This window comes from Podarcis bocagei (genome assembly GCF_964188305.1).
Source record: "Podarcis bocagei genome assembly, chromosome: 8".
NCBI classification, from domain to species: Eukaryota; Metazoa; Chordata; class Lepidosauria; order Squamata; family Lacertidae; genus Podarcis; species Podarcis bocagei.
The window spans coordinates 59,860,623-59,881,089 of NC_138133.1; the positions used below are offsets into that span (position 1 = coordinate 59,860,623).

Below are 20,467 nucleotides of genomic sequence, written 5' to 3' on the forward strand. Positions count from 1 at the left end.
GTGCACAGAACACCCATGTGTATTTTATGCACATGTTTGTATCATTCGCATCTAGAGTGGGAATGCAATCTACCCTCCAACAAAAGGGGAGGAATGTGAAACCCCACCACAGTACGTTCCATAGGCCCTGCTGCATCTCATTTGACCCTTCGCAACACACTCCAGCTAATTTTCCTAGTAAACTATAGTTTGATTGGACAAGTTAAGTAATATTCACTATTAGCTGCCCGGAGCACTTTGAAAAAATAGTCTATAACATTTTTAAAATAAATCATCAACATGTAGAACCAATTCCACTAGTTATTTCAATGTAACCAAATGATTTGGGGTATTTTATTTGCACTGTAGCTTTTAAAAAACTTTTTTTCTGTTTAAGTTATGAAGCAATGAACAAAATTGCAAGTAAACATTAAAATAGCAGCGCTTCTTTTATGTGCAGCTCATTTTGTTTAATAAGCCTCCAAGCAAGTGGCTTAAATAATAATCCTAAACCTGAACAATAAGAATGCTTTATACAGATACTGTAACATTTGTTAAGTACTTGGCTTCATTAATTCGAACTGAATCAAAGTACAGCACCGCTCTTTTAATAACAGAGCCCTGTAATAATGGGTAATGAATAATTTAATAGACTTGCCTAGCATGAAGTGTATGTGTGTCTCAAATATTGATGGCTTGTAACATATGTGTGTTTTACATATATATAATGAATACAGAAAATTAAAGCCTAAATAAAAATACATATTTTTAAAAGGTATATCTTCTAGTTGGACGTTGGAGACTGTCCAATTAGGTTTTAAAAAATCAATATACTTATTCTTATTATAGTAAACAATGCCTCTTGGGAAGTAGTTTTTTTATTGTTTAGTTAATTATTTTGAAATATGGAATGTGTATGCTCAATTGTCAGTGGGGAACAAAGATGTGTTTATAATTAAGAAATAGACATTTTAATGTTGATTGTTCTCAGCACACAGGAACTAATAATTTGTCTAAAGAAAAACCACAGACAACTCTGAGGCATTCAAGGCGTATGAAATAAGCGCCATCCTGGTCAATGCACTATTTTCTTCTCTGGTAAACCTGTGTGACATAACTAACCTGTAAAGAAAAAAAAGGCTTTTAAGATCTTGAACAGAAAGTGCTTTCTGTAGTGAGATGGTGAAGAGACTGGTGATAGGCACTTGACAGCCCACTAAGCCATTTCCCACAGAGATTCTGTTCAACACTCTCCTCAGTGCTCAGTGATCCAGCACAGAGCTTCATGCTCATTCCAAAAACTCAGGCAGCCAAGGTATTAAGCTGAACTGAACAAAAGGGGTGCGGGTAGGAAGCCAAAATCACCAGTTTCTTGATACACTGAAGAAATAAGTGGGAATTGGAGAGAATATCTACTGAAGTTCATGTAGAATGACCAGCAGCAACCTGGGCAAAAAAGGAAACAAGGATTCTATTTTTCAAGACCAATCAAGAATTGGGGGGGGGGGCGGAGAGGGGGGGCAAGTAGATAGGAAAAGCACAAACAATCAGTGCCTAGTAACTGTATCTTACAGTTAAGGAAGTGAGCAAGTTGGTGAAAATCTTACTATAAATTGTGTTTTCTCTAATGAAAATAAAGCACTGAAAGCAAATCAACAAGATGTGAAAGAAAGATGTAAGAGATAATGAAAACTTTTGAGGATTGAATTTCCTTTCATCAAGATTTGTCTGATCCTACTATATGCAGATGAACTGAGGGACACAAGATATCCACCTCTAACTGGCACGGAGACTCAGGGCAAGCTTTCAATGTTTCTCTTCCCTAGCGCCAAGAAAGCCTGAAAGTATATAACTGTTGTTGTTTTTTAAAAAAAGAAGCTATAATGTGAGTGTTAGCAAGTGCAAGATCTGATTTCCTTCCTTTGGTTTTAAACGGGTTCTCTTTTCTTTTTGCAAACATCAAACCGTCAGCCAGAACACATCAGGAGCCACTTTTAATTATTCACCACCACCTCAAAGGTTAAAAAGCAGCTTTAGGTTGGTTAGAAAAATAAAAGAATCCCTGCTGCACAAGCAAACACATTTTTGAAATAAAAGGGGCTAGTTAGATACATGCCAATACTTCTTATGATGGAAATATTTAACTAATAAGTATACATTCCCCTTCTGGGTTAGGTACCGTATTTTTCGTCCTATAGGGCGCACCAGCCCATAGGACGCACCTCGTTTTTTGGGGGGGAAATGAATAAAAAAAATTTATCCCCCCCCCACCGCGGCTGTCGCCCCAAGCCTTGCGCACACCTGCCCGAAGCACGGGGCACCCTCCAGAGGGCTCCCCGTGCTTCGGGCGACAGGCTGCCGCCCCAAGCCTCGCGCGCTCGGCGGGACCTCCTGCCGGGCGCGCAAGGCTTGCGGACACTCGCCCGAAGCATGGGGAGCCCTCCGGAGGGCTCCCCGTGCTTCGGGCGACAGGCTGCCGCCCCAAGCCTCGCGCGCTCGGCGGGACCTCCTGCCGGGCGCGCAAGGCTTGCGGACACTCGCCGGGGCTGCAGGCTGCTGCCCGCAAGCCTTGTGAGCCCGCGGGAACTCCCGCCGGGCTTGCAAGGCTTGCGGATAGCTTCCTGAAGCCTGGAGAGCGAGAGGGGTCGTTGCGCACCGATGCCTCTCGCTCTCCAGGCTTCAGCGAAAGCCTGCATTCACCCCATAGGACGCATACACATTTCCCCTTCATTTTGGGAGGGGGAAAAGTGCGTCCTATGGGGCGAAAAATACGGTACTTGAAAAGATGATGGGGCAGCTTCAGGCATGCTTGGATCTGTGTCTAGGCCTGGTGGGGGTAGAAATGGCCTTGGTTGTCCTAGCTGATGATCTTCATTGGAAGAAGGGCAGGGGAGTGTGACCCTGCTGAAATTTATTGGCTTTTCAGCGCTTTCAGTACCACTTACTGTGGTATCTTCTTTGACTCCCTGAGGAGATGGGGTGCAGTGTTTTTCCATGGTTCTGCTCTTATTTCCAAGGGTGGCTCCAGAGAATAGCACTGGGTGACTTCTGATGGAAAGTGCTGTGAGAAGTTGGTTCCATATACAGAAGTTGTAGGAATGACTTGTTTTTGACCAGGTTGCACCTGCCTTCAAGTTGTTTAGTTTGGGGGTGCTCCTTGAACCATCACTGTCACTTCAGGCCCAAGTAGCCTGGGTGGATAAGAAGTACCTATGCCTTGCTTCAGCTGATGCACCAGCTGCAGCCATTCTTCAATAAGGATACCATGGCTATGGTCACTCATGTTCTGACAACCTCCAAGGTGGACAACTGTAACGTGTTCTACATCAGGCTGTCCTTGAAGATGCTCCAGAAATTGCAATTAATGCAAAATGTGCTTGTAGGAGTAGCAGGCCTAGTACATAAAACCCACATTTAAAAACAAGTTGACTGGTTGTCATTTTGTCTTCCAGCCCAAGTCAAGATGCTTACACTTTAAAGACCTGAACGGCTAGGTCCGAGGTATATAAGCGAGAAGAATGCCTTCTCACATATCCATCTGCCCATCCTGTGAAATCAATGGATGATACCTGAACTAGTGGTCCCTGCACAGGACGACATATGTAGTGCTGGGGTCCATGGAAGGGCCTTTTCAATGGTGGCTCCATGTCTGTAGAATACCCTCATCACCAAGGTGTGCCTAGTGACATTGTTGTTTTCCTTTATGAAACAGGTGAAGACACACCTCTTCTACCAGGATTTGTGAGGAGGGCAACTGTGACTGAAGTAATTTCTAAATATTTTGAGGATTGCATTTTATTACAAGTTGTATCACAACAATTGTTATTTAAGCTCTTGCTGTCAACAACAACAACAACAACAACAATTTATTATTTATACCCCGCCCATCTGGCTGAGTTTCCCCAGCCACTCTGGGCGGCTTCCAACAAAGATTAAAAATACATTAAAACCCATGGCCTTTTGTCACAGGACAGTATTTAAATTAATACCAAACCATTATATATTCTTCCGTCCATGCTGTGCATGATTATTTAGGAGCACTACATGCGTTACTTCCCCCCATCCCAATAGAAATCAAGTTCCAAGCGGCAACAGACAAGACAGTAACAAAATCATTGGAATATATACAGGATCATTTGACATCCTTACAACTCTAAATCTTCTAAATAAATAAATAAATAAGCTAAAGTAATTCTGCAGATAATGCAGATAATGTCTTTTATTCAAGTCCACTCATACCTGAAAGCCTTGGATCCTTGCCAGATATTCCAGTTGCTTTGAAGGTTGCACCGTAGAACAAGGGGCAGTGACTGACATTCCTTTCAGTCCTATAGCTTCAGCAGTGGGAGATGTTCCGTTCATGAGCAGTTCCCTGGCAATTGTAGCTGTATTATTAGTGGCAGGAGATGTGCTGAAGAAACAACTAGATGCTTGGCTCATTTCCTTGGAGGACAAATAGTTTACAGGGGTACCAGGGGATGCTTTGTTGCGGCTCGCTTCCATTTCTTGATAAACATCAGGAGAGAGATGGAGTATTCCCTTTGGTGCTGAAAACAAGAACAAAGACCCTTTTTACTCTACCTGTAATTGTTTAAATATTACCAAACAGAACATTGCCAGTAAACACATTCTACTTTCAGATACCTCTTATTGAAACCATCAGTTTCATCCTCACAAGTCTCATCATTGTCAATCATCATCAGTGATGATATCGTGGCATCTGTTTCTTGCTTCTCTATGTGGAAGATACACTTAAATCTTAGCCATCTTCCAGAAATGCATAATAATATTATTATGCCATTTTTCAGTGCAGGGCAGTAGATATGAGGCCACATTCACACATAATGCCAAACTTGAACAACCCCAAACAAAACATCCGCCTTCAGCCTCCCACCTTCCCACATGGTTGTTGGGAGATTTCCCCACAGCTTTGATTTCCTTTTTCCTGAGTCCTGGCTTAGAGTTATATTTGAACCAGGCATCCTGCTTTAAAATAAAGCTGATGGGACTTCCGGGTTGGCGCCATCGCCGAATGGCGGACTCCCTCCGAGCTCCGGAGGGAGTCTGCTCGGCAGGGGCTGGGTCCTACCGCGCCGGTGACGCGGGGACCCTTAAAAACCACGGGCACGGAGCCCGTGGACATGGTGACTCGGCTGGCACCGCTAGCGCCCTCCCGACTCGTGAAGGAGCCTTTTTAAAGGCTTCCGATCGGGTGTCGGGGAGCGGCGTGGTGCTGTGAGTCCTTCGCTTCCCCTGCCGAGCGCGGCCGCGTGCCATTCGACGGAGAGCGCTGGCTTCTTCCATTGGAAATTCGGACTTAACAACCACCCGTGAGTAATTGGGAAACCGGGTACAAAAGGAGAAAAAAAGAATTTTTTTTCGGATTCGGCACGAGCGGGGGTGATCTAAAAAGGAAGTCAGTCCCCCCCTGATTGTAAACATGCTAAAACAAGGACTGGGTAACCAAGATCGATCCAGAAGTTTACTGCTGATAAAAATTATTAATTCCACGATGGGAAATTACAAGAATTGTGCTGGAGGAGAAGAGTGGAGGGTGAGAGGGAAAAGGCAACCCCCCCTGGGAACCGGGGCGATTCGTAGAACCTGGCGAAGAGAGACGGAGAATTTGACAGCTGTCAAAGTAGCTGTCAAATCTTGAGAATATAAAGAGGACTTGGTTACAAGTATTTTGCTGGTTAATTCTGTTACAATTTGATATAATATGGATACAAACTGTCGGGGGGGGGGGAAAGAAACAACAATCTGACTTTTGGATTAGAGGATACAAAGTTATTGCAATCCCCCTAGAGGGGTTTCGGGACATTACAAGTGGTCGTATGTGGAAAATTACTCTGGGATGTGTACAGGTCTTATCCTCTGGGAAAGCTGCAAAACTGAAATAGTATTTTGTCTACAGAGGTGTTTACATTAAAAGGAGACAATAGAATTTTCTATTGAAGAAAGGAAGGGACTGGACGTAAGTTTTTGTTCCTGAATAACAAACCTCTGTAGAGATACCAGATCTCGGAATAAGAACGTTTTAGCAGCTGAACAAGACAAGAAACCTGAGAAAGTAAGGAATAAAAAGAACAAAGGACCCACTACAACACGGAAAGAACAATGGGAGGAGCAACAAAGACCAAGGAAACTAAAGGCCTCTATTAGACTGGATTTTTGAAGTTAAACATCATTAAAACAAACAAATTAAAAGAAAACCGGCAAGGTGGACTGGGAGAAATTTGGCTATGGACTTGAGACCTCCAGGCTGACAACATACAGACTGATGGACATGGGGAATTCAAACCGGGGAAGGGAGGGGGAATCTTGGAATCCAAAGGCTATGTAACCAACTTTTTGAATCTTCTTATATCTTTTGTCTTCTATTTCTTTATATAACTTTTGTATTTTGATTTAACATGTTTAAAAAACAAAGGGGAACTCGTGGAAGGAAATTGGGGCAGATCTTGGGGGGAAAATCTTTTTTCTTTTTCTGTTAAAGATGAGGAGTGATGGTAAGATTGTATAAATTTAAATTGGTTAATGGGTTAAACATATTAGGTTTTAAATTGGGAATGAGAGCTTGTGGAACCAACTTAAGGAAAGGGGAATACAGTCGGGAGGGGAAGGAGGGAGTCCTAGAAAGAAGGTTATGAAAGTAAGGATTTAAATTTCTCTTTCTTTTTCTTTCTTTTCTCTATCTTTTCTATCTTTCTTATTCTGTTATTATTGGAAATTTTAATAAATATGAATTTTTTAAAAAAATAAAATAAAATAAAGCTGGTGGATTAACCTCAAAAGAGAAGGAAGACTGTACATCAGACACTTTACTTGGGCTCATTCAGGCTCAACATACAAATGCAACAAGGTTAGGATCAATGATTTTGGGGTTCAATGTTCCACCTAACCTTTGGTGGCCCATAGCTCACTGGCATAGCACAGGTTTTTCTGCAAAGGTTCTGTGTTCAGTACTTCGCTTCTTCAGTTAAAATGATATCAGAGAGCAGGGCTGAGAAAGACCTCTTCCTGAGATCTTGTGAGAGCTGCCAGTCAGAGGAAACAATACTGGGCTAGATGAAGTGATCTGATTCAGTTTAAGAATCTTCAGGGCACAACATATTCCAACTCCATGATTCTATGATTCTATGATATTAAATATGCTGACCTTTAAAGCCCTAAATGGCCTCGGCCCAGTATACCTGAAGGAGCATCTACACCTTTATCGTTCTGCCTGGACACTGAGGTCCAGCGCCTTCTGGCGGTTCCCTCACTGAGAGAAGCAAAGTCACAGAGAACCAGGCAGAGGGCCTTCTTGGTAGTGGCACCTTCCCTGTGGAACGCCCTCCCACCAGATGTCAAAGAGAAAAATAACTACCAAACTTTTAGAAGACATCTGAAGGCAGCCCTGTTTAGGGAAGCTTTTAATGTTTAATAGGTTAGTGTATTTAGTGTTTTGTTGGAAGCTGCCCAGAGTGGCTGGGGAAACCCAGCCAGATGGGCGGGGTATAAATAATAATAATAATAATAATAATAATAATAATAATAATAATAATTACATCACTTTAATAAATGCCTGAAATCTGTGCCTTGCTCCTTCTGTCCCACCATGGCAATCAGAAAAACACCCAACTTTTGTAACCGAGATGGTGAAATACAGTAGGAAATAATAGATATATGATTTCTGCTGGCATATTTGCAGAGAAAATCAAGGGACAATGGCAATACAGATGGTGAAGGGCTCACGTTTCCTTTGAATGTGGCCTAATGCAAGTCCAGTCTCCATAAAAGCACTTCAGATATATACAGATGCAACATTTTAAATAGCAGGACATGAACAAAATACATGTATTTGTTCAGAAATAATAACAGAAGTAATATGGTGAAAGAAAACCCATTTAAAATTCCAGTACAATACTATAAACCTTTTCAAACCACATCAAAAAGTACAGATGTCTAGTCCACTGATGTAATATCACTTCAAACAAACATTTCACATGCTCTCTCAGCCTTTTCAGTGTTTTTACATGATCCACCCAAATATCTAACTGCTGTCTGGAACAATAGTCGGGAATTCGTCCAGATTACTAATCTTTTTAAATGTTAAAACAACTAATATGGAGCATAGGATGAATAAAAAACTCTCCCGCATAATATACCATATGTTTTTCAATTGTATCCACATTACTGTAATAACATCATTCAATTAGCAATAATGACAAGGACTTTCCACTTATGTAACACCTTTTGTTTTGAGGATTTGGAAGCACTATACACGTCAACAAATTATGTCACACAATACTCCTTTGAGGTTTCTGCCATTCCCATCTACTACCAACAATATTTATAAAAATAATCTCATGTTTTAAGTAACAGCATATAATAACATTTTCCTGTATTTCCACTACTATAAAGGGAACAAAATAGGGGTTTCGCTGCAGAAACTATAAATTCTAGATAGTTACTTTTAAACTTTATTTTAAAGACCAGTTAATGCATTACATTATAGCTTTGCAATACTTAAGTTGCTGATTAAGAAAAACCTTTCAACTTCCTGGTTATTTCTTTTTCAAACATACTGGCTTCTGATCATAAATAGCAAACTGTGTATAACTGTATATCAATTTTAATATTAAATAGGAGGATTATGTCTGTGACACAGAGTACTACATGAATAGTATCTTACTTCTTCTAGATTAGAATAAAAAATGTTACAGAAAGTTTGAGGAGCACTTATAGATTGACTCAACCTTTCCCTACACATGGGGAACAATAGGAAGTGCCTGCAGCCACTGAGTTTTCATAGACCTGTAACATTAAAGCCTCCTTTAAAAAAATTAAAATACTAAAGTTTTCTTTTAGTGGCTATATTAAAAGCATTTAACTTTTACTAAACAAAACACACAACAAGAAGAAAAAAGCCTAGTACAGTGTTACCTTGGTTCTCAAAAGGAATCTGTTCCGGAAGTCCGTTCAACTTCCAAAAACGTTTGAAAACCAAGGCACAGCTTCTGATTGGCTGCAGGAGCTTCCTCCCCTCAATCAGAAGCTGCGTCAGACGTTCGGCTTCCAAAAAACGTTCGCAAACCGAACATCACTTCCAGGTTTGCAGCATTCAAGAGCCAAAACATTCAAGTTACTACAGTCACTTGGTGACTACAGTCACCAAGGTATGACTGTAATTGGTTTATTTCCATAACAATGAATACAACTTGTGTAGGTAAAATGCTTTGTGACATGTTTATTTATTTAAAACATTTTTAACCTGCTCCTCAGTCAAAAAGGCTCCCAGAGTGGCTTAAAGGTAAAGGTAAAGGTAAAGGGACCCCTGACCATTAGGTCCAGTCGTGACCGACTCTGGGGTTGTGGCGCTCATCTCGCTTTACTGGCTGAGGGAGCCGGCGTACAGCTTCCGGGTCATGTGGCCAGCATGACTAAGCCACTTCTGGCAAACCAGAGCAGCGCACGAAAACGCCGTTTACCTTCCCACCAGGAAGGTATCTACTTGCACTTTGACGTGCTTCCGAATTGCTAGGTTGGCAGGAGCAGAGACCGAGCAACGGGAGCTCACCCCGTCGTGGGGATTCGAACCGCTGACCTTCTGATTGGCAAGTCCTAGGCTCTGTGGTTTAACCCACAGCGCCACCCGCGTCCCAGAGTAGCTTACATAAGATAAATTTTAAAAAGACAGCCTTTGCACATAGGCTTGTAATATAAAAGACGAAACACAGTCTGAAAAGGCAGGAAAAGGAAAGCAACCAAACTAAAGGTAGCAGTTCTAATAATGACCAATTAGAATGGAAATAGGTCAGCGAAGAAATGAGCCAAATGCAGAGCAACTATCAATCCCCCCCCCCATTTAAGAAAGTAAATAGATACATATGTATGAAGGTCTGTATACAATTATATTAGAAAAATATGCAGACTGGAAAGACAGTGGTAATCACTCATTATTTAAAAACTCTAGAGAGGTTTTCTTGAAACAGTAGTCTCAAACGCAATCTTTTGTTTCAAAAACTGCCTGAGGATTGCCTTGCTGGTTTAGAACAATATTCCACTAGTCCAGTGGTTTTTAATTGCATTTTAATTTCTTCTTTTATTTCTTATACTATTGTGTTTTATTGTATTACAATTTGAATAATAATAATATTATTATTATTCAAATTGCAATACAATGTAATAAATAAAAGAATCAATAAAATGCAATTAACTATCAATATGAGTATTGAATGTGATCAAGCTCATTCATGGCGCTATCAAGGAAGTCCTGCTCTAGTCCACCATTCAATTCCAAGAACTGCTAGCCAGATACTACAGGAAACTCACAAGCAACAGGACACAAGGGTGGCAGCTATTCCTAATTGTTCCCAGCATCTGGTATTCAGAAGATTACTTTCTTATAAAGTGAGGTCCCAATTCAAAATTAACAACCACTGACAGACCTCTCCTCCATGAATCTGTCTAATCCATTTTTAAAAACCATTAAAATGTTTGCTTAACAGTTCTGCTAACCATTTACAGAAAGAAAAAAGAAAACAAAATGCAACCTGTATGCAACCATACTAAGTTATAGTCTCGCCACAACAGAAAGAGGACGGAAAGTTACTTATGAGCCTCAACCAAGGAGAAGTACAGAGACTGTGCTGTCATCGTCTGCGTCTCAGAATGGTCTGCTTTTATAGGACCATTAGTGACTCCCCCCCCCCCCAGTATTCATAGAACAGTAGTCTTCAAAAACACCTACCATGTGGTAGGTTTGCAAGTTGCTGTTATTAAGAAAATGGTCAGAAATTACACAATCTCTGACTTTACAATCTCTTTCAGAGTTTGACTAAAAGTCTTGGAACATATCAACTACAGCAATCCAAAACGTATTTCTCAGGATGTGTACACAATTTGTGCAGTCAGATAGAACAGAGTTTTGGACTCACACATTTCCCCTCCTTCCTCTCCCCACACTCCAAAATTAATAAGCTTCTTTCTGGCTCTTGGCAGGAATGCTAGATTCTGGTTTGTGATCCTGATTTCAACTAAGACTCATGATTTGCTCAAACCATAGGGTTGTAACCAATGGTGTTAATCTACTGATGGAAGACATCTGTGTTAAGAGGGAAACAATTTCCAGTAATTTCCTCTCTTTCCTACAAGCTTCCGACAGTCCCCCTAAATCTGCTCCAGAGGGCATGCAAGGCTTTGGAGCAGGTTGGGGACCTGCAGAGGAAGATGTAATCCCACCCCTCCCCATTCTACTGATGGACGCTTTCCAACAGTAGGGTGACACCACTGGATACCACCATAGCTTGTCACATTCAGATGCAACAGCAAACTATGGTTTGTCAGGAACATAGAAAGATTTAGAAATCGTAGCACAAGAAGTTCAGGTCTATTCTAATTATGCCCATAATATGAAACCATGGTTTGACAATATGATATAATGCACTTTATGTTTAGTATATATTTAATATATTCTGAACAGCCTCATGGGGACTCTTATACAGAACTGTATTGCTGAAACATGTTATTATCCTGAGTCATGATGAAATAATTCCAAGCATTTCTCTATTCAGTCAGTAATAACAATCAAATTGTCAGTACCTTTGGTACCATCATAAATTAATTTTCACAAAAAGGCACAGAAAATACACTCTGAGGCACCCTTTCAATAGTAATAGAAAAGAGCAGAAATACAAGCATGAAGACATTGTGCTTATATGCTCATATTCAGTTTGCACGAAATGCCAGGCAATTTAAACTCTTGAGAATGGTTTTCAAGTACCACTTTTGGAATTTCCAAGAAACATCCGTGGAAAAAAGGAACAGCAAAACACAAGAATGTGATCACAACAGCCATCTACAACAGTACTGGTAAACAGAGTGGCTGTTCAGTCGCTATTTTACGAAGAGTAGACAACACAGTAAGAGTGGGAGAGTCAGGTTCAACTGCAGTTCACATGTATTCTGCTTTTTTCACGACACCTCTGCCATTGCTCAACTGAATTCTTCTGGAATACCAATGGCTCTGCTATTTTTTACTTAATGGGCAGTGAGTTCAGGTAGCAGCACTCTACAAAGAGTTTTGAAGAGTGATTCACATTATGTTGTCATCTCAAATATTTTCTGTTGTGTTTCTGCATTTATTTAAGACAGGTTAACACTATCACCTCCCCCAGTATTTATGTGTGACTTGCTTAATCAGAATGAAGATGAGAAATGGACATTCTACTGAAAACAGTGCTGACAGGTAGTATCTGCACTCAGATGTGCATTCCAATGTGCACATCTAACCAAGGACTACAGTTTCTGATCCAGTAAGCCTTTGTGTGTGTACTTCTCCTTTAGCAGAATGGAGGCTTATACAGGGCTCTGGCATGTCTTTTTGTTTTGTAATATCTGGGTTTTAAGGGTTTTGGGATAAGGCAGGGTGAAGATCAAGATTGAGTGCACTGTGGCTTTGTGACCTGCAAGAAATAAATCCACTAAGCTAAGTCTGTTGCCTTTTTAAAAAAATCTTTTAGACACTAAATTATACATCTTAGAGAACAGGCAAAAAGTGTAGTGGTAATGGATTCAGTTCCTTAAGTGGAAATTCTAGGAGTGTCAATGACAGCAATGGTAATTACTGCAAGTATTATAAATTACATATTTGATGGTGCTGTTTCATTAACAAAATATCTGCATCATCAGACACAAAAGGTATAACATCACAAAAACTGGGCAAACCCAGCAGCATGGGTGACTCAGTGAAATGACAGATACAGCAGAATGTAGTATCTATTCGTAACTAGCTTGTGCTGATAAAGATATGTCTCAACACTACGTCAAAAACTGTGGGAGCCAAGGGAACAAGCTAGCAAACAAAACTGAAGAAAACTGATGCATGCAAGTTTATGGTAACAGAAAGAAGTGGTAGCAATAATCTTTTAATGTAAGAACTGACAGATTCACTTTGGTTCACTATGGTCCATCAATCTAGAAGAGGAACATTCATGTCTTTGTTCAAGTTGAAATGAAAGACAGCTTTAGGTAGAAAGCTGAGGTCTGGTCAAAGGATGCACTAGAAAGTTGGATCATGATTAAAGGCAGCCAGTTTCTTAAACTTGTTGATAGATATAGTCACAACCAAAAAGGCCATCTTATTAGAAAGGAGCTGAAGGTCACATATGGTTGAAGACAAGAGAGGAAGCCTTCAAATCTCATCGTCTCTGTCCAACAACATCTGGAATGCCACAGGTTTCCTGTTTCTGTTGCAGGTATGAAGAGTTTGCCCATGCAGGAGGACAAAATGAATGGAAGACACAGGTTCAACAGAATCTTCCAGAGAAGGTTAGCGTGTGGATGAGAAAATATACAATATCCTTAAATCTGTGAATTATATGTAGAGACTGACATGGGATTGGGCATAAATGAGAAAGGAAGATAGCCATTCTGGTTTGAAAGACAATACATGTTCCAAGATCTGGAATGTCAGACAACAAACAGAGCCAAATTGTTTTATAGAAACAAAGGAATAGAATCAAGTCTACAAAGATGCATAGGAATGTCTAGTTATCGATGCACATGAAGTAGATCTGGGGACACCTTCAAAGTTGATGTATTTTCTATACTCAAAAGCTTAGGGATCAGATATTGTGATGTAGGACTCTATCCCAGTTCTAGAAGAACTGGTCCTGCACTGTGGCAATTGAGAGGAAGTTCCCTTGAGAGAGTTAAGAGGATACTGTGGTCAAAGGTAGATGCTAGATGTACTATCTCAACCACTGCACTATAGGCACCTGAGTCATAAAGAAAAATGTTTTTTAATCACATGCATTTGAAATAAACAAATCAGAAGGATAAAGGCTTAACTAATAGAAAGGCAAGGAAAATAAAGCTCCAAAGGCACGTAGAGGCAGGAATTTTTTTGAGAGATACAGTTCTCAATGCATTTAGAAGAATGTACCAATCCTACCCATCAGAACATGAGTGGAAGAATTTTCTGTTGCCCTTAGATGGGAGGGGCAGGGCCAAGAGTGCAGACTCCCTAGCTGAAGCTCTTGAAGGTTTTGGAAATGGCTCTGCCCAAGTGCAGAACACAACTGTGGGACCTCAAAGACCAAAAGAAGAAAAACACTGAATCTTTGCAAACAATAAAAAGCTCTCAAGATAAACTAGCAAAACACAATTGTAAAAAAGTACCACCCTGACTATCAGATTTGACTTTCTCATATAGCAAACATAAGGAATACATTTTACTCAATCTTGAAGTGACTCATTATCATCCATAGAAAATTCACAAGTGTTAAATTAGCCACAGGAGGGCTCCACTAACATTCCCTGTCCCTGGATCAAAAGAAACATATGGAGACGTGCAAAAGAGAATTCACAAAATTATTCAAACACAAGGTCTATAAATGTCAAACAAGTATGTTTCTCATTTCAGATGAAAACCTATGAGCATGCAAAATTTCATAAATAACTGCCTTAATGTACTTGGTTTATCAAAAAATATTAGTAACTACGAAGTAAATGTGTATGTTCTGACACTCTTATTAAATTATTTCCCCTCATATATTGACAATATATTTCTAGGGGATTTTGGTAAACAGTGCTTAAAATTGTTTTGACATGGCTTCTTACCTGGTACTGTCCAATAAACATAAATTGTTATATTCAGACAAACTTAGATTTGGAAGAGGGAAAACCCTATGACATGAATATCTGCTTTTCTCCATGCTTATTCTTCTTTGTTCCTTGGGAGTTCATTAGTTCCTGCTGGTTGTTCACCACCTGAAATCATAATCATCTGTTTGTGACATCACAATTAGTTACTGTGAAAATGATTAGTGTGTCACAAACAGATGATTATGATTTCAGATGGTGAACAAACAGCAGGAGCAGATGGACTCCTAAGGAACAAAGTTCCTGATTTCATGCAAAAGTCCAAAGTAATAAATGAGTTAGGGAAGAAAAACAAGTGTTTTCAAATAAAAGGTTTTCCATGGTTTTGGATTTTCACATGAACATTTCAGATGTAGACTGAATTTAATCCTGATGTATATTAAGAAGAACTTGTTTAAACCATGATTCTGATTAACTATGTTCTAATGTTGTTTTCAATTTTAAGTTCTATCTGATGTACTTTTAGAAGTCACATGACCTTGAAGAAAGATTATTTTGAACACTGATTGTGATATAACCAGAGCTAAACTGTTTTATTCTGGGTTTTGATTTTTTGTTTTTCCTTTTTTGAATGGGCTGCCATGACTATTTGACCCTAAAGTTGCAATCCTAACCCCACTCACCTAGGCATAAAACCATTCAATTCAACAGGACTCAGTTCTGTTTAGACATTACCAAACATTCAAAAAGGAGAGAAATAGTAATCATGGGGGACTTCAACTTCCCTGATATCTGTTGGGATTCAAACTCTGCCAAGAGTGTAAGGTCTGAGAAATTCCTCCATTGCATTGCTGACAATTTCATTTCCCAGAAGATGGAAGAACCAACAAGGGGGTCATCTATCTTGGACCTGGTCCTCAACAACAGGGAGGAACTGATTGATGGAGTGGAAGTGCTCGGAAACTTGGGAGGAAGTGATCATGTTCTCTTGGGTTTCAGGATACAGAGGCAAGGGAAAACTGAGTGTAGTCAGAGGAGGGCAACCAAGACAAACAAGGGTCTGGAAACTAAGCCTTATGAGGAACGCTTGAAGGAGCTGGGTATGTTTAGCCTGGAAAAGAGAAGCCTGAGAACAGATATGATAGCCATCTTCAAATATCTTAAGGGTTGTCACATGGAGGAGGGAGCATGTTTGTTTTCTCCTGCTCTAGAGGGTAGGACTTGAACCAATGGCAGTTGCAAGAAAGGAGATTCCAACTAAACATTCGGAAAAACTTTCTGACAGTAAGAGCTGTTCAGCAGTTGAGCAGACTCTCACAAGAAGTAGTGGACTCTCCTTCCTTGGAGGTTTTTAAACAGATGGATGGCCATCTGTCATGGATACTTCAGCTGAGATTCCTGCATTGCAGGGGGTTGGACTAGATGACCCTTGGGATCCCTTCCAACTCTATAATTATTCTATATTCAGGTAGGTAGCCGTGTTGGTCTGACGCAGTCGAAATATATAAAAAAAGTGTCCAGTAGTGCACCTTAGAGACCAACTAAGTTTGTTCTTGGTATAAACTTTTGTGTATCTGAAGAAGTGTGCATGCACACAAAAGCTTATACCAAGAACAAACTTAGTTGGTCTCTAAGGTGCGACTGGACTATCTATCTATCTACCTACCTACCTATCTATCTATGAGAGAATATGAGAGAGAGATTCTATGTTCAGGATTGCACTGTAAATTATCCAGTGATTTTTTTTATTTAAAAAGTTCCCTGTCAGTACTGGAAGGTTAACTAGGACTTCCATGTTATAAAGAGTCTTTGAAGATCTATACAGCATGGAAACACTACTTTAGCAAAAACACATTTTAAACATTAGAAAAGCTACAGAAAATGGTAGTTACCTTTCCAAATTAGCTTTCAGTTTGGAAATGGGAAGGTTTCATTTCCATGGATGACTGATACTTCTTGCAGATGGGCTTTACTCTACTGAAGCTCTCGCAATACAAAACATGTATAATTCTAACTGACCTACCAAAACAGGTTATTGGAACTAGAGATCCTTAAAAGATATTCTGAGGACCATTTTATCTTCCTACATATTATACTACTATAGCAATTTCTTTGAGAGTCAACTGTTTGGAAGCTTAACCTGTTTTATTTTTTGTGATAAGGGCACAAGAGCAGGGCCTGGGGGAAAAATAGTGTCAGAATTGGAGGCACTGAATCTGGACTCACTTCAGCTGGAAATTTCATGTAAAACTTCTGCAAGAATGCAGTAGGGGACTGACAGGTACAAGCCCACAGTTCCAAGCTTCTCTTATTGTGACAGACTCGTTGTTCCAGCCAGTCTAAACTCTGTGGTTAGACCAACACCCAAGAAGAGTGTCATGTATGTTTGTTTTTTATAAATGCCATAAGTGCTTTTGTTTGGATTGACTAAAAGCTAGGGATCCTAAAAGCTACACATTCAGACACAGACACACACACACTCAGGGACTCTTTATTATCAGCATAGAATGCCTAAAGGAATACAGATCCTAGGTTCCCTGAGAGCAGGTCTACATAGTATGAGGTAAACAAAGGGATTCCCAACTTGTGTTTGATTCATAACACTATGGTGGACCTGTGAGGATATGTATGAGTAGATGACGGGGGGTGCTTAATCCTCCCTTTCTTCAGCACACACAATCCCTCCCTTTTGGCCACGTTTTGTTACAATTCTGATTCCAAGACCAAAAATAATGCCAGCTGGTAAGAAAAATTATTTGGGGGTGAGAGGGAGTAGTTGCCAAGGAGAATCAGCGCTTGGGGGGGTGTCAACCACCCCCCTATTTCCTACCAATCCACCCTTGAAAATGCCCCCTTCACGTTCATTATTTGGTAAATACACTCGTTCCTGAGAGACACCACTGTTTTCCTCTGAGGTAGTATGTAGTTCCACCCTGGGCATCCATCTTTTCGATGGCCAACAGATACATTCTATGGCATAGTCATTTTTTTCTTGGTTCTTCGCAGAAAATGCCTTCTTGGAGTTCTGGCACCAATCACAACACTCTCAATACCCAACAGTCACCCTAGATATTGCAATTAGCTTTTGTGGGGTTAAATCTAACCACCCATCTCCTATATTTCAACAAAACTGTGCTTTGACAAGTGTTCTGATCTATAATGATGAAAAATATACAGCGATTTTAAAATATTGTTAGATGTTATATAAACTAATTAATTATTTTTATTTATTTTATTTATTAAATTCCTGTACCGCCCTTCATCTGAGGACCACAGGGCAGTTTACAATATCAAAATGTGAAAATGCCTAACATAGTAGCAAGCAAAAACACCACCACAACCACACCAGTTTTAAAGGCCATAGATGGTTTATTTAGCCAATATTTAAATTCAATATTGACATGAACAAGTTAAGCATGTTAAAATGTAATGGGGTGAATTCTGCTTAAGAAGCAGCTGTTACACACACACACAAGCCTGGCCTTAATCTGCACAGACATGTACTAATCTATATTCTCCAGATCCATTAAAACTGGTCTTTCACACCCATAAAGCCAGCTTCAACTGGATTACCCGGTGTCCTGTTTTGAGATGGGTGGGGCTCAGGTATATCAGGAACTCTTATATCAGAAACTAACTATAGTCTTTTCAGCTACTATTAACACAAGATGAACTGAATCAGAAACATAAATTTCCAAGGTACTTTTTAAGCTTAAGAGTTAGGGTTTTTGTTTCTACTTCTTTGCCAGTGTCTCAGAGATTGTCAGTGATGTGCATCAGGAAAGACAGCTGGATGAAATGTGTGAAGCAGTAAATGTTCAGGAGGGCCAAAGGGAACCACAAAAATGAGGAAAGGCAAGCAGAAGGAGAAACAATGATGACAGGAATTTGAGAGAAGCCGGAAGAAGCTTCATTATAAGATTAGAGGAAATTATGGCAAGTTTGAGGACAAAGTAACATTCTTGGGAGAAGAAGATGGACTAGGGGCAAATACCTGGGAATTGTAGTTTCAGAGATACAGTTCCCAGCACTCTTAACAAACCAGAGTTACCTGGATTCTTGGGGAGAAGTCACGTGCTTTAAGCATGCATTGGGGGTACTTTAAATGTATGATGTGGATTTGCTCTAAGAACGTTAAATATCTGTTCACCTAAATTTTAGTTTAAGCCATGTTTTTCCATAGGACCAAAGATCATCTGTTTTTAAAAACCATGGCCTCTAGAGAATCGTTTAAAATTTGTGTATCTCAAAATGAATGCATTGCGAAGAAATTACAAATGCTTCAGGACATTTTCCCAAGCCAAGAGTTCTTAGACTCAGTCGGATGATTAGGTCTACTCACACAACCTTTGAAACTGGCAAGAGAACTTCATTAATGGTCTCTATGGTTTTACATATGCTCTGGGAATCTTTAGAAGTCAAGCCTTTATAGATTTCCACTTCTCAGATGCCAACCATCAAGAGCAGAAGGACAACATAAAAACATCAACAAAACCAACCTTATGGAACAAGCATAACTGATATCTCTACAATATCTGAAATTTTGTCCCAGTCTTTTACCCTTCAATCATAAGCTCATGTTCAGATTGCTAGCCAAAGACTAAAAAGTGGGAGGGGGGAATTAATAAAGTATTAGGCAACGCATGCATTGCAAAATAGAAAAGAAAAATATTGCGATGTACCATTTCACAAGCACAACATAGGCTACCATCTTTCTTCACAAGACTATAAACCTTAAAAAAAAAGACATATACTGTACCAGAAAAAATGTTCTGGATAAACTAACATTATCTATAATAATTTTAAAATGGTAGTTTAATGCGGAGCAGAAGGTGAGAGAATATTAAAAATGAATGAATATAGAAATGTCACTTACTGTTATTTGCTGATTCAGGATATTCAACATTTTGGCCATTCCACCCCTTGATGTCACCTGGCTGACAAAGATAAAAAAGAACAAAAATGACTGCATGATATAAAGCATAAATACTGTGAAATAACATTTCAGTATACATAGAAATTTGTCAGCAGGGGTAGGATGTTAAGAAAGTTCTGCTGCACTGTTTTATCGATAAGAAAATCAGTAGAGTCCTGCTGGATTAAACCAAATATCCATCTTGTGCAGCACCCTATTTTCCACAATGGCCAACAGATGTCTCTGAGAAGCCCACAAATACGACACGAAACTGTCTCCTGTTTTTGCCATCTAGCAACAGGATGTTGTTAGCATCCATCTGTCTCAAAAGACAACAGGATACACCTCCGGGTCTGAAGTCAAACCTCTGCATTAGCACAGAAGTGACCTCCCTGGGGCGTAAGCCTGGGCAGTGTGTACTGAGGTCCTGGGATGCACAGATGACAAGACCCGCTTCTCGGCCTCACTGACATGGTCCAAAAGAAAGCAGAGCAATACATCTGGCACCAGCTGGGCTGCAGGACTTGCCAGAAGGAGGCGTACAAGGTGCCATCCAACTGTCTTAGGGACTCCACTCTGGATTTGTGCAGGGTTTGCTCTTTAGGCTTTTCTCCTCCTCAAGGCAGTGGAGGTTTTCCTTCTCCTACATGGGTTACCTTCCCAGGTTGAAGAGCATCACCTGCCCCTCACTTCCCTCTACAGCACAGGCAGAAACCAGTTTCTTGACTCTTGAACCTACTATTCTCGTCCACTCAATCTGCCCAAGCCTGTCTTCTCATGCAGGGGAAGTCCCTAACTCACCATGATGTGGCTGCTATTTCATACTGACAGCTTCTGGGAGCCACAGACTGGGAACCAAAGTTGGGGAAACTACCCCAGAAGGAGCACCAGTGATACCACCCCTCTCCTAACACCCCATACGCCCTGGGAACAGATACTCAGCAACATTGTTCCTTTGCAACAAGTAGTCATGGGTGCCCA

At 40.2% G+C, this 20,467-nt stretch overlaps 1 protein-coding gene across 4 annotated transcripts in view; it reads right to left on the reverse strand.

Moving 5' to 3' along the window:
• The window catches only part of STAU2 (staufen double-stranded RNA binding protein 2), a 146,300-nt gene that overhangs the window by 72,422 nt on the left and 53,411 nt on the right, over positions 1 to 20,467 (reverse strand). For all 4 annotated transcript variants that reach the window (XR_014010631.1, XM_081204620.1, XM_081204621.1 and 1 more), the window contains exons 11-12: positions 19,448 to 19,508; positions 4,219 to 4,526 (exon numbers count right to left, since the gene is read on the reverse strand). Coding sequence is in view for 3 of the 4 variants with exons in the window: in XM_081204620.1 (XP_081060746.1) it covers positions 4,219 to 4,526; positions 19,448 to 19,508 (369 nt within the window). In the remaining variant the exon portion in view is untranslated. The remainder of the gene's footprint in view (positions 1 to 4,218; positions 4,527 to 19,447; positions 19,509 to 20,467) is intronic.